General features: G+C 43.5%; 1 protein-coding gene across 6 annotated transcripts in view; it reads right to left on the bottom strand.

The window, feature by feature from the left end:
- The window catches only part of LOC104012373 (A disintegrin and metalloproteinase with thrombospondin motifs 6), a 168,852-nt gene extending 160,617 nt beyond the window's left edge, over positions 1 to 8,235 (bottom strand). For 3 of the 6 annotated variants that reach the window (XM_087762590.1, XM_087762587.1, XM_087762588.1), the window contains exons 1-3: positions 7,782 to 8,235; positions 3,244 to 3,637; positions 2,093 to 2,457 (exon numbers count right to left, since the gene is read on the bottom strand). In XM_087762590.1, coding sequence (XP_087618716.1) covers positions 2,093 to 2,457; positions 3,244 to 3,340 — 462 coding nt within the window. In that variant the 5' untranslated portion in view covers positions 3,341 to 3,637; positions 7,782 to 8,235. Of the gene's footprint in view, positions 1 to 2,092; positions 3,068 to 3,243; positions 3,638 to 7,781 lie in introns of those variants that run through there. The other 3 variants (XM_087762585.1, XM_087762586.1, XM_087762589.1) reach the window with 1 other exon arrangement.
- Positions 8,236 to 14,847: the final 6,612 nt, after the last annotated feature.

Below are 14,847 nucleotides of genomic sequence, written 5' to 3'. Positions count from 1 at the left end.
TTCCTCATAACTTCTGACAATTTATATAGCATAATCAGGGCCCAGCAGATGGAAACTGCTGGAATGAAACTTCAGTAAGTAGCAGCCTGTAATTCTGGGGCACTTGGTAATGAGAAATATAGAGGGAGAGGCTGAAACAGTAAATAGTGACAGGGAAATGAACTGACTGCTGGTCACTTCTCAACGAAACTGAGAGAAAGCCCTTCTTGCACTAGAACTCATCTCAAGATACTACAAGTGTTCTTCAAAGTCATACAACTTATGTTAGTTAAACCATGGCCTCACCTGCCCATCCTGAAAAACTAAACATAATAACTCCAAACATTCACTAAGGGGAAGAAATTTGGCAATAGTGAAGTCTAACAGGACAACTGGTATAAACAGAATGCTTAAATTTTGCTTGTGAGCGACACTCATGCTAAAGGCTACTACTTGTTTTAGAGTTACTGACAACTTAAAATGACTGGCTCTGGGACAGATGTGAATCAAGGACTATGCAGAATATAACTGGCAGTCTCTTACAGACCAACAGTCAGACTGGAAAATACGAATATCTTGAGCACGACATATTCTGAACTATCACTAATTCTAAAACAAGTAATAGTGTCTTCAATATTCACTGCCAATTGCTTTATTAAACATGTTCTAACCAGCAGCTATATAACAAAATATTTGTCAGTAGGAATCATCATTTAAAAATAACTCTGTGATGGATTTATCTGAATGGAGTAGTAACTCCTATACTCAGTGCTCTGGAAGGCCCTGCCAACACTGTATGACAGAGGAATTTCTGTACATTAGAGGATGATATCGAGCACAGCCTACTGCTGCACTCCTTTGCAAAATCCTTGCCTCTCTGAGAAAGAGCCTTGTGTCACCCCTGCTGCTGCTTCCGGAGCATGACAGGAGCCTCACATACTTGTGACTCGGCTTTTCTAGGAGATGAGAGAGAGAGAATTGAGGCTGCCTTAATCCAGACCAGGAATACCTGGAAGAAATACGGAAGAACTGATAACAGCTAAAAGCACCAAAGATGACTATTTAACTGGGAAGCACCCCACACTAAAGTTAACTTACAGACTAAGTTAACCTACTGACACATTGAACCACAGAACAACAGACAGCTTCACTCCAGCAAAACAGCGAGGCTGAGGGCAGAGGGAAAACATGCAGCAATAGGAGTGCTAAAAGTCACCTCAGGGCCTGAGGCACAGAAGCAAAAACTTCATTTACAAGTGACACCTACCATGCTGCTAAATTCTTTGAAGAAAACAAGTGCCATGAGGAGCGAGAGATGGGGAAAGCTGATAGGAAAACATGGACTTTTTCCTGCTTCATCCCACTCTTGTTTTCCTAACATGAAAGGAAAACAAGAGTCCGCTAAGGCAAAAGCAGGCTAAGGCAAAAGCAGGCGTTCTTGGCTCACTCCCTGGCCAAGGTCAGAGAAGAACCGAAATAGGAGCACTGTGGCACAGACTGCAAGCTCCAAGGGGGCCAACCAGTCTGTGCTTCAACCAGCAGAAAGTCTGGAGATATAGAGGTATGCAGCCTCTTTTAAAGAAGTGAGTCCTGAAAGCAGGGATTTGCTCTCCATAGTATTTTTAGCTGAAAAGAACTCTAAAGCAAAATGCAAGCACCAAGCAATTCCTCTTCTCTGGTATTTACTCAAAGTTTCTAAACCCAAATTCTCAAAAATGACAAGCAGGTGTTCAGTTCAACCATTGTCTCTTTGGAGAGATTCAGCATCCTAAAGGACCCACTGTTTTCCTCCCCCTCCTTAAGTCTGTAACATTTTTATAACCTGTAATCATTTCAGCACAGACCTAATCTTGCAGCCCTAGAACAGACACTGTAAACACTGAAAATGTTGCCTGCTAAAGGACTACAGAATTGGGTCTTAGTAGTTACAATTAAGCTTGGAAAAACTTTTCCCCAGGACCCAGACCAGGTTTCAGGGGGGTTTTGCACCTTCCTGTCTGCTTGCTTCTCGCAGGGACTCAAAAAACTGAAAGATATGTCAATTAAGTAGTTCTTCTGTAATTTAAAAAGGGACAAGCACACTATTATACTAGAACACATAATGTGCACTTACCAGACCATTGCAGTTGCTTAAGGCCACTTTAGTTGTACTGTGTTGGTCTTGCAAATATCCTGTGTAATGACAGTGGTCTAAAAAATCATGCTTCCATTGAGGTCCTTCTTTCCCCCAGTATTCTACTGTAAAATGTCTAGACACCAAATCTGTGTTGAGAGTCAGGTTTAAATGAAAGTGCTTGCCATAGGCAGAAAGTTTAAAAAATAATTTAGATGCTGCCAGTTCTTGGTCATAAGGGTCTGTACTCCTCCTCCTTCTTGAAGGTTTAGCATTTTTCACAGTAAAGCTGAGGAAGGCTCCATTTTGATCAACCCTTATTGGGATTGTTAGTTGGTAGTGTTCAAGGTAAGACAGGAATTCCTCTTTGTAATCACAAGGTAAGACAATCCAGGGAGTGGGCATAGAAGAGAAGAAAATATAACAGGAAACAACAAGTAGTAGTATAAACATAAACCATATTTGGCTATATCTCATCACCCTCATGAGTAAAAGTCATTTTCAGGTAAACGCAAGATGGAGAGTTTTACTAAATAAAAGAAAACATTCTTTTCTTTCTTTCTAAGTCAAGAAAACATGTTCAGTTTCCTATTAACCTGATGTCACTGGAAATACAAAAGTTTTTAATTACATATCTTTTTCCTATTTACCCAAAATATGTAAACATTTGGGGCTAAATTCTACATATTCTTCCCAGTGATACCATTCAAAGACAAAAGCTATTAGATCCACCTGCAAGAATAAAAACAGTAGTAATGAGAAGTATTATATTGTAAAAACATGTAAACTGCTCTTCATTTCATTAAAAACCTATAAATGTTAATGGCTCAAAGTAAGATTAGATCCTTACACTTCCTAGTTTAAAAACCTGTTAATGATGTTATGGCAAGTCTCTAAACTATTATCAAGTACAACATTGTACTAGATTTAATTTGCAAGGCTTTCCTACAGTTAAAAGTAGACAAAAACAAATTAAAACAACAATTTAATCAGATTTGCTGTATTTACACTTCCATGACAATGAATCATGATAAAACTAAGAACAGAGCCCATATGATCTCATGAATTATATAAACGTGGTTTAGAAAATATTACCCAAATGCAATGCAAAAATTGATGCTTCTTGTCAGCTACAGAGGTCTGAACCCTACCTTGAGAACTATATGAAAGCCTGTTGTCACTGTGAAATTCCGATGAAACCATGACTAGGCTCAAAATCCATGTCCACATCTTCCAAAAAATTTCCATAATTTAGAAAAAACAGAAAGCTGCTTTTTCCCCCCCCCCCTCCTTGGAGGGCTACCTGTGTGCTATAGAGTTAACTCCACTCCAGAATCGCACCATAACAGGTATGTGTATTTAATACTACTTCCAAATTAACTATTGGATGTTTCACTTTTTGACAGGTATTCTTTTCCAACAACCTGTATTTTCTTCTATATCTGCAGTCATTTTCTCAATTCAAAATAAGTATTTGTAAGATTCCTTAAGATATCAGTAAGACATTAGACTGGATAGTTAACTGAACTTGCTCCATTTCTTTTCCTGAAAAACAAAAGAAAATGAGTCAAAGCAAATTCTTTCTATTAAAACAGATCTATACTGCAAAACACTAAGCCATCATAGTGAACTATGCAATATAACATTTTGAAATAATATTCAACCATTATCACTTTCATGGTCCAAGTTCACAACCTTACAAAAACCATAAATTACCATTAACCTTGAACTACTAGTTCCATACACCTTAAGATGCACATATCTGCTTTATGTTAAATAGGCGTAAGAATTCATAAAATTAAGGTTTCTTGTTGCTCAAATACTGTGTTCAGACTTGTTCCAGCTATAATCAATGCTAAGCACTCATTGATTTCAGCAGTGAATAACTAGACCCAATACACTGGTAGACAAAGGAAGAACCTGGGAAAGAATCCAGAGTACAGTTATCTGATCTTTCTGCAGAAAAGAAAGAATGTGCCTTATTTCCAATCTGAGAACATCCAGTTTCGAATTCCAATCACTGAATCTTGCTTTACCCCTGTCTGCTAATGATCTGCTTTCTTCTCCTTGCATGGAGAGTTATAATCCGATATAAGCACCTCCTTGACACTTCCTGATAAGCAGCTCAACCTATTTGGTTTACCTCACTCCGTACAGTCCAGTTTCCAGATGTCTAATTATTTCTGCAGCTTTTTTCTGAACCCTTTCCAATTTGTCAGCATCCCTTTTCATGCACAGACACCAGAACTGGACACTGTAGTCCAGTAACGGCTCATTATTGCCATATATAGAGATAACATTGCCTCACAGCTTTTACTTAGCCAAAAAATCATAACAAGGAGCTCATATTCAGCCTGTTAGGCTGATCATAAATTACCCTAACATTAAAATCTCCGGCAACTACAGCGCCTAAAGTGCTAGGTAGCTCAGAATACTGAAGTAAACTACAGTGTCCATTATTTAGACACCACTGGCCCATGTTAAGCCTTGGTCAACAGTGTCCAAATCACCCACGTCTAAGTATCTTTTCAGGGGTCTGTGCAAAACAGCCTCCCTCATTCTAAGCTTCACACAAGAAAAATCTCCTTTCACATTAAGCTTGCTGGAAGTTTCAGAAGAATTTTTAGCCTCCTTTCCAAAAGTACTATATCCAACTTGAGTACTGATACAAATAAACCACATGTAGCTGTATTAATGCTCTGAATTAAGGGATATAGTTAACACACCTTGGGCAACTAAAGCATCCCTTAAACTGAAGGTAGCTGAAAGAGACCACTATGCCCAGAGCTGGGCAGAGCATCACCACACGTGCTATCTCCCGATACCCTAGCTAGGGTATCATGTACATAAGATGTAGAGTGCTCACAGACACTGCATGTACCCACACATAGCGCACACATGGTGCATGCATACGCAGAATGTACCACGCAAACTGACATGCTGTTGTAAATAGTTTCTAAAGCTAAGCAGAAACAGTAATTTTCCAATTAGCAAAACTACTAACCACTTGTGCCTTGGGAAAGGAATTTGGGAGGGAGCTAAAAGATATGAAAGTGTTTGTATAAGTAACGAACTGTGGAAAACTAACGGCTCTAGCCTTGAAGAAGAGCTAACAGACCGATAAAAGGGAACATCTTGGCACCAAAGACTGGACGGTGGCCAGAGAAGCATGAAGTTTGATAAAACTGCAGAAACTGGGTGAAAGGTAAATGCGGCGAGGGGAGATCACGACCACCGACTCAATTCAGGACCGAAAAGATTTGCCCCCCCACACCTGAAAGGAGCATGCGTGCTAATTTACATAGCAAGAGAGGCCAATTTAAATACAGTAAACCAATAGTGTATGCAATGTTAATCACTAACCAATAAGTGTAAATTTAGGCGGGTTTATACTAATCATGTAGCCTGATAAATATGCTGTAGTTTTGTATGACGATATGCACGTTAGGCGGAGATATCCCCCGTGCATCCAGCGCTGCAATAAAGAATGCCTACTTTCTAAATGCCAAATTGGTGTTAGAAAGTTTTTTGGACCGGTTTGCGGTAACACCCCCTCCCCGCACCGCCGCTCCTAGGGACAGCCACGGCCCCACCGCCCTCGGGGTATCCACACCAGGGGAGTCCACCACAGAACCGCCAGGCTCTCGCGCGGTAGCAGCCGAGGTGCCGAAACAACACGAAACAGCAGGGCCGGATCACACAGACCAACCGGGGGTTACGCTTCAGGGCGGAACCGACGGACCGAGGGGAGCGACAAACGCGTCGAGCGGGAAACGGCTCCGCCGCTCCCCGGCGGGCAGGGAGGTGGGGTTACCACGTCCCACCTCGACGGCTCGGCCCCCGCGAGCAACGGCCGCCGGCCCGCACGCTGCGCCTGCCCGCGGGTGGGGTGGGGGGAAGAGAGGGGGTTTGGGCGGGGGAGGGGGGGGGTTGGGCGCAGGCTTCCCCCGCCGCCGCGAGGTGCCCGCCGCCTTCCCTAGTCCGGGCGAGCGGCGGGAAGCGGCCACGCCGGCAGTACGAGCGGTTGCTAAGGAAATGGGGAGAGCGGACATCAATCACACAAATTCAATTACAGGTATCGGGGCTGGCCGTTAAAAGTGTTATAGGGCTTTAAAAGCCGGGGATTAGCCGTGCCCCTGGGAGCTCCCAAGGCGTAAATAGCGACGCACAGACCGCGCTTGGAAGGGCTTGGTGAAAAGAAACGGGGGCCGGGGGTGACGGAAAGGAGGCTGGGGAAAGAGCGGGGGGGGGGGGGGGGGGCTGTGTTTTACGCACAAAGGGAAAGGACGGATCTTTCCTCCCCGGGTATTAATCAGAAACTGAGGCGTGAAGAATAAAGGTGCTGCTGTGCGTGCCCAGATGTACGGCGCAGCCGGCCGCCCCCCAGAGGGGACGGGGCTGCCGTTGTCTGAACAGCCTCTCCCCTCCCCTGCCCCACGCCTCCCCTCTGCCCCTGCCGAGGGATCAGCTGTCATCGTATTTTTGAGGAAAAAAGGGGGGGGGGGGGCGAAAAAAACAAACAAAAAAAACCCCAAAACAACAGGCTAGAAAAACGTCTATACACACAGCCCAACACTTATACACATGCATATTATATACACACAAACACGTCTGCACACACAAAAAGTTTTTTAAAAAAACAAACTTAGCGGGAAATACTAGTATTGAAGTAAGTTGGAGGTCACCAGACATATCCCTCAAAGAAAATTCAGAAGGGAAGGGAGGGGGAGCAAACCACGCCCTCCTCCTCCCTAGAGAGACTGAAGGGAAGAGTCCGGTTGCTGTGGTGGAGTTGATCTTAAGTTAACTTTCAGCAGCCCATTTCCAGACAGCAGCGCTAAATCTTATTTGGATAAAACGCGTGTGACCCAGACACTTGGCGTTTAGCCCAAACGCGTTGCACCGGCAGCCCAAACAAAAACAAGAATCAATCTGTCTGTCTCTCTGTCTGTCTCTGTCTGTCTCTCTCTCTCTCCCCCCCTTGTACAACAATGAAAGAAATTAGCGAAGACAAAATCCGCACACACATCGCCAGGGAGCGAGAGCCTACTTACCTCCCCCCACCAAACAAAGTCCCTTTGAACCCCGGGCCGCTACGGAGACAGACACACACCGATAGATACGGCTCCGCGGGGTTAAGAGTCTGGCAAATCCCAAGCGGCTCGAAGTAAATCAAAACCACACGCTTCCATCTTCCTGATGAGCCCGCCGAGAGCCCGACATCTCCGCCAGCATCGGGCTGCGGGACCGCGGCCGCGCCGACCTTCCGAGCTCCGATACAAAATATGCGCTTGTCTGACCGCTAAAGCAGACACCGGACACGGCACGACAAAACGCTGGGCTTTTTAAACTTAAAAGAATCCGGATTAGCTGTGGGTTGTCGTTGGGGTTTGGGAGCTGCTTTGGTTTTCTTTTTTTCTTCCTCCCTCTACCAACGATTTAGTATTAAAGTATGAAAAAATCTAAAAAAGTTTCACTATTCGAGACTGTATTTCATAAATCACTGCTCTCTTCGGTTGAAAATCCTCGCACCCCCTTCCCCATCCTCAAAGGTTTCTCTCTGAAATTACTCCAAATCCACCTCGCCTAATGCAATATAAACCTCCCCCCGCTCCCCAAAGCCCTGCACGCACCATTCGGGACACAAGAAAAGCAAAAGTTTCATTGAATAGCGTGAAATCTTCCTTACCGTTTTCATCTTCAATTTCTGATATAAAGTAAGTTTCAAACAATAGAGATTGCACAGGACGATTCCCGTATTCCTCTCTGCTTTTTCCCCTCTGTGCAAGCAACCATCAGGGTTATATTCTCCAACAGAATAAAATTCTCTAGCCTTCCTAAAAGGGGTTTTTAGAAAACGGTCTAGCTTGGCAGGAGGAAGGATGCCATCAATTCACCCAACCTATCACCCTGCACATCTTGTCTTTCCAACAAAAAGATGGGGAGGGAAGAAGGAAGGAAAAACAGGGTTATATTGTGGTGGGTGCCCTCCTCTTGAGCAGCGTCCTCTGTACAAAATACCGTATGAATATCATCTGAGTTGGTGGGGGGGAGGGGAAGGCAGGCAGAGCAGGAAGGACTCAGGAAAGTTTGGTTGAAATAGCCCCAGACCTCCTCTCCCTGCCGGCCCCCGGCCAAGCCGAGCGCGGCAACAGCAAAGAACCTTGGCAGCCTCGCCCGGAGAACGGCGCGGAGCACACTGACGTCAGTCTGCAGATGTGCCCCGAGCCGGCGGCGTGGCCGCGCATGCGCGCCGCGTCACGTGGCGGCGGAGGGGCAGGGGTACAGTCGGGGTAACAAAAAACAGCGAGGGGGGGAGGCCGTGCGCACCTCGCGGCGGAGGGGGTGGGGGCAGTATCTCCGGCGCGACCGCCGCCCGGTGCCGCGGGGTGAGGTGGGAGCAGCGTCGCTAGCGAGGAGCTCGGTCTCACCGCAGGGAGGTGCTGGGGTGGCCGTACTACAGCTGCCGCAGCTCTGGTGTGCAGTCGGTTGGCGCCGGGCAGGCGCTGCCGGTGGGCGGCGGGCTGGGGCAGCCCCCTCCCCGCCGGCGGCCTGGCTTGTGCTCCATAACAAGCTTTATTAAACGAAAAATAATAAAACCCCATCATTTCCAGCTGAGGGGAGGCGGTTTTTGAAGCCTGCGCAGCGAGTGGCAGCTGAGTAACCACCGCAGCGCGGCCGCGGCTACAGCGCAGCGGGGCCGGGGCCGGGGCCCAGCCGACTGGCCGGGGGTCCCGCGTGGGCCCGGCCCTGCCCGCGCACACCGCGCGGTGCCACACGTAGCGCTTTCACTTTCATTTGCGGTGAGGAACCTGGTGGCACTGGGCGGGGCGGGGGGGAGCGGGGCAATCCGGATGCGGTCGTCGTGTCGCGGGATCGCCAGCCCAATCTGGGGTACGCGTCGGAAGCAGGAGAAAGGTACAAATGATACAGGGTAGCTCGGCGATCTGCGGGATCGTTTATGTTCAGTGAAGCTAACAGTGGTGTGGGGATAGAAGCTGCTGGGGGAGGGAGAGGGTGGAATCTGAGGCTTGCTCTCATAACCGCCAAGTTAATTTCCAATAGCCAAAAAAAGAGAAAAAAAATCCTTTCTGAATCTAGATTCTAAGGTTTCAAGTTTCTGCTAACAGTATTTCCCAAGTGGTGGAGGTGTGTGTGCACGTTTTCCTCCTGAGCTGGAGGTAGTAGGTGTAATTCTGGTGAATAGTTGGCTGAACTGTGAAATGATTCACAGTGAAAGGTCAAAGAGTACAGCTACTCTGGGACTTCTCCGAGGATGGAAAGAACAGGATCAGTCTGCAGAGTCCACAGTCCTCATAGTAATGGTCACTTAGGGCTGGCTGCATGCCCTGTGAGATGGAGAAGTCAGACCTGTGGCTGGCATTCACCGTTTCAAATAAACGCTGAACACATTTTTTTTAATATGAAGCACTGCTATAGTGAAATTAGGTTTCTACATATAAGTATGTGAAATTTCTTTCAACAGTAGTTATGACAAAATAAGCACAACCCCTTAGAAAGGTAGTCACGTTTGTCATCAGTCATACTGAAACTTCCCACTAAATACAATAAACACTTATTTGTGATATCCTTTTACAGTCTTTGGACAGATGAATGTTACAGTGGTTTGGGGAGTAGAAGAATATATCAGCGTATTGAAAACCGGAGCTGTAAATCCAATGCTCCTTAGGAATACAGGCATTCAGAGAGAGAAACGCTTTATTCTCAAAATACGTTGTCAACCTGCCCCCCCCCCCCCCGCCCGGTTTAATTGCTCATACCGAGAGCGCCATCCTGCGTCGGCGAGCGGGGAAGGAGCGCGGGAGAGCGCCCTGGGCGGTGCAGCGCTGCTTACTGCCATGTGACACACAGGGAGCGAATTCCTCCGTTTCCTTTTCTTCATCATATACGCGCATGGGTAATTGCTACTTTGGTGTGTATTTCTGGGTATGTCTACTTAATTAAAACAGGTATTTGTAATGTTGAGCATGGATGAGTATTTTTTATTACTATTCCAAAATTCCTGCTTCTGCAGCAAATTCATTTATAAGATGAATAAACCACAGTCACCAAGGAAGCTCTGCAGCAGATGCAGTCAGGTGTACCTTAGCCACATCATCTGTCTCCATGGATAGACATTGTGACAGGTTCTTCTCAACCTTTTCTGCAAATGCAGTGGTGTGGAGAACAGGGAGAGTCTATCCTTTTGAAAGGACAGATTGTGGAGAGTTTTTTTCCCCATTCTGCATCAGGACCAAAAATAACCTTTTGAACAGACAGACACATATCATAGCCAATTGCCTCATGCTCATGGTATCCTCATGGGATTTGGAAGACCTGCCTTCAAATCAGATCCTGCCTGAATCAGACTCGGGAATGCTCACGTTGCTGTCTCTGTGGCTGGAGCTGCTCCACTGTGTATAACTGATTAAATACTCATCAAGCTAAAAAGAAAGACAACTTATCGCTGTCTGGTTAGGACCCTCACATGGGTTCAACTCCCTGCTCTAAATCAAGCAAAGCAAAGATATATGGGCTCTGCAAAACCCAGCTGCTTGCTCAGACCAACAAGTTAGTTATTCCCTGTCACAGACAACTAAATTTTCTTGCCTACACCCGCTACTGGAGCTGAGAAAATGTTTCCAATAGTAATTTTGTCAAAACTGGTATATTACCAGGAAAAGCTTTGGCTCCAGTTAAAAAATTCCTCACATCTGTGATTAGAATTTCTGACAGAATTCCCAATACAGTTTGACTTATCTGTTTTGCTTTATTACATAAAATAATTTTCCAGAGTGAACCTCATTCAAATAAAAATAGTGAGCTTATTTGATGACTTTTATTTTTCTTTCATCATATCTATATATGTTTTTGATGATCTGCAACTTTTTAGAAAATAAACTTGCATGGAAAGTAGTATGCAGATTCTTAGCATAAATTTTTCTTTGCTGCAAGTAGAAGTCTTTGCAGCAGAGAGAGGAATTCTACTGTGAATTCTGATAATATGTATAACCCATTTCAGCAACTGTGTCTCAGAAGCTCTGGACAGGATCACACATTTATTGAGTGCAGAGTATATTACTCCATGTCTTAACCAGTTTGTTAGTCTTTGCTGACCATGGAAGTAGTTAGCTAAAGCATTAAGCACTCTTGACTTGACTTTAGGCCATTGAATCCTTTAGTATGTCAGTCAACAATAGATAGGATTGGCAAAGACACTTTTTTGTTTAAATAAATATTTATATTAAACTTCAGTTTAACATTGCTAGATATATTCAGAGGTATTTGGGATTGATTCCAGGAATCTTGCTATTAACTGAAATAAATATAGAAAAGACAGCTACAAGTCTTTGGTGAGCAGTGCATTGCTGTAAGATGAGAGTCTTGTTACGTATACATTTGGATAGACATGCTTGAAAATGTGGGGTTTTTTCCTAAGATATATCTTGATCTGGTCAGTGAAGACTTGAGGTTATTAACCTATCATATTTAGAAATATCCCAGCAGTGTTTGGGGAGAGAATAATATTTTTTTTAATTAAGTATAAAATTTTGTTATAAATGACAAAAATACACTTGCTAAAATACTTTGGTTGACCATATAGCATAAGGGCTTCATTTTTAGTCCCCTGAACTAAAAGATTCTAGGGGTGCTTGAAGGTAATGGTGCTATAGAGATCCAGTCTTTTTCACTGACATTTCCTTGTAAATAGCCTGAATTCAGATAGCTTACAAATCTCATCTCCCCTTGCAGGAGGAGATCTAAAAACATCTCTAGAAATGACCCTGGGCCATGTGTTCAGCCTAATACCAACCACTTGCCATCATCTCAAGGGCTAATGAGAGAAGTAGAAGGTATTGTGCCTGGCACATTGTATTTCAGAGAGAGAATGCATATCAAAGTGTACTTTCAACTGGAAAAATGCACCCCTTTTGAGTTGAGCTGTCCTTGATGGCCCTCTAAAACAAAATTCACAGTGATGCATTTGGCTTCAAGTATGGCCTTGAGGGTACTTCTGCCCAGCAATACTGACATGGACAAGAATGTCTTCATTTAAATACGAAGAGCCTTACCCAAGGCAGGATGATAGACCATCTTTTCTAGGATGCTCCCTGCAATCAGTCAGCTGTGTATGTTATGCTCATGTGGGGCTTATAGTCACCCGAGCCTCCTTGTTTCTGCAAGACCCTGTGAACCTGGCCAAGCCGATTATTTTAGTATTGTTGTCCGAAAAGCGGATTCTTTGCCTGGTGTGCAACAGGCCAATAATCACACACTCAGGAGAGACATTGATTATTTATTTCAGGTTTGCACAAGCCTGGGTGCTCGGTGGTTTCCCACAAATCAAGCACATGAGATTTCTACCAACAGCCCTTTTTATACAGTACAAACGTAACATACGTAATCCATTACATAGCCTTTTTGCTACCTGATTGGTATATGTTAATATACATTCCTAATTTGGTAACAAGATAGGTACATCTTTACAGAGCATGCTCAGAGAGTAGGGGGTCCCCTTAATCAGAGGAGGGTCCCACAGTAGGGGGTGTGATTTTTAGTATTATAATCAGGATAGTTCATAGAAAGGACAGGTATGTTGTCCACTGTTTCCATAGCGTCCTTGGTTGGTTTACATCAAAGAATCCAAAATCAATTATTACTGACATTTCAAAGGACATCCTGTTTATATTTAAACTTTTAATATATGAACACCATCCATCGGACTACACTCCTACAATCTAACTGTCTAACTATTAAGTACATCCTGTTTCCTAATAATGAATTTCCAGTTAACCCCCAATAGTATAAGATTTGGAAATAAACCTGGAAAACTCAGGTCATGTAAGCTTGGCATCCTCCAGCATGTCCTGGCCAATTTCCTCCCTGGTGGAACACAGATGAGGCAGGGCAGAGAGAAGATCAGAGAATATGGATGTGGTAAGAGTAACACTCTGAGCTTGCTCAAAACATGGAAGAGGTGGACAGTGGGAGGGGTAAGATTAAATATCTCTCTAGTAAACCTGAAATGAAGAATCTTATACCACTCAAACTGATTAGGGAATCCCTATAGCAGAATGGATATTGGCCTCAAATTTTCCAGGCAAATAGATGGAGCTGATCCTATCCTCATTAAGATTGAAGTAGAAAGTATAGAAAAAATAATACAGTTCCACACAAGAACAGGAATAGTACTAAGCAGAAAACAAGAGATAACTCATCTGAGAGAGTTGTTTTATTTAAAAGACAGAGTATTTTTTTTCCCACTTTGTCTAGTTCCAACTTTCCAAGTCAAGAGATAGATACCAGAAAGAAGATTAGCTCAGTAGGCATAACAGTTTGTTTAAAGGGAGCATTTTCCAGCTATGTTTATTATAGTTTTTCTATGTATTCTTGTTTTGTTATTTTCCTATTTCCAGAGAAAGTTGTTCATAAGATCTGAACAATCTGTAAGAGTTATGGAGAACAAAGTTGAGATGAATTGTACAATGTGTAGAAAATGTATATGGAAAATCTCTATGGAAAAATTTGGCAAATGGTGTTCCTCGAAGATTAGTGTACACAGAAACATATATAAGCTATGCAGAAAATCTTAGAAAATACATAAGAATTCAGTTATTTTGATTTTAGAATGAAAAATCTGGAATTAACTCACAAGAAGACTTGGCTATTACCATGCAGAGCACTGCAGCATTCTGCAGTCTGGTGCTCAGCTCTAGGAATGACACTCCCAGTGCAGAATTAGGCACCTCCGTCTAAGAACCTAAAAGTGACTTTTTTAGTTTCTGAATTGAACGAGAATTACGGTACTCCTACTGATGAGCATCACAGACTGCTTATTTAGCATCTGCTGAAATATATGGTGATTCCCCATTTCTTGGTATGCTTTATATAAAAGCATGAACACATACATTAATGTCAGAGATTGTAAAATTGGGTCATGAAATGAGCACGGATTTATTTTGAATGGAAAGAATTGGACTTTCCTTTCCATATTCCTGGACTGTATAGCTGCAAAAGATTTATTAAATACTCTAGAGCATACAGTACATACTGCTTTGGACACAGATTACAACTTTGTCTAATTTAGATGGTTTTCTGGCATTCTTTCTACCACAGTGTCTTGCAACATTTTATAAATGGAACTATCTTTAATAAAAGCTGTTAAGCCAATGGTTCAAAGAAGAATTGGGAAAATAATTATAATGCTCACCTCTCCCCTTGTAACTTTTGGGTAGCCCCCAAAAATGCAAAGACTTATTGTAAATGCAGTAAAGGTATTATGTGAATGTGGTTAGTAGATACATTTCTTTCCTCTTATCTCACAAGTAACTTCATTGTTCATTTTCTTACAGGATTATCACAGTACTAACAGCTCCTTGTTTAGGGACAACAGTGTTCTGCTTAAGGGGTTTTTTTAAGGCCCCCTTAAAAAGTCCAGCATTTCCCTTTTACAGGTTATTTAGGATTGGCTGGTTTTGCGTGAAGATGGTTTGTGTGGCAGTAAGGGCTCTGACCTTCATATATGTCCCTAACCTGGAACTGGTTAGACACTGGAGAGTAGAAAGAGGAACTGCCATATATGCTTGCCCTGTTCTTTGCCCAGTTATCCCTAGTTATCCCCTTGTAGCCGCTCTTAGAGACAAGATCCAGGGCCAAACGAACCTTTTGGTATGACCCAGCAGCTGTTTTTATGTTAAGAACACTCTTCAGCTTCTTCAATACAAATTGTAAGTAAGTGGCTTAACTTAAAAGCA

The sequence above is a fragment of the Nipponia nippon genome, unplaced genomic scaffold (genome assembly GCF_047370975.1).
Source record: "Nipponia nippon isolate SJK-2023a ecotype South Korea unplaced genomic scaffold, ASM4737097v1 scaffold_26, whole genome shotgun sequence".
Taxonomy (NCBI): Eukaryota; Metazoa; Chordata; class Aves; order Pelecaniformes; family Threskiornithidae; genus Nipponia; species Nipponia nippon.
Note: the sequence above shows the minus strand (reverse complement) of the source record. Positions and strands in the feature narration are given on the sequence as shown.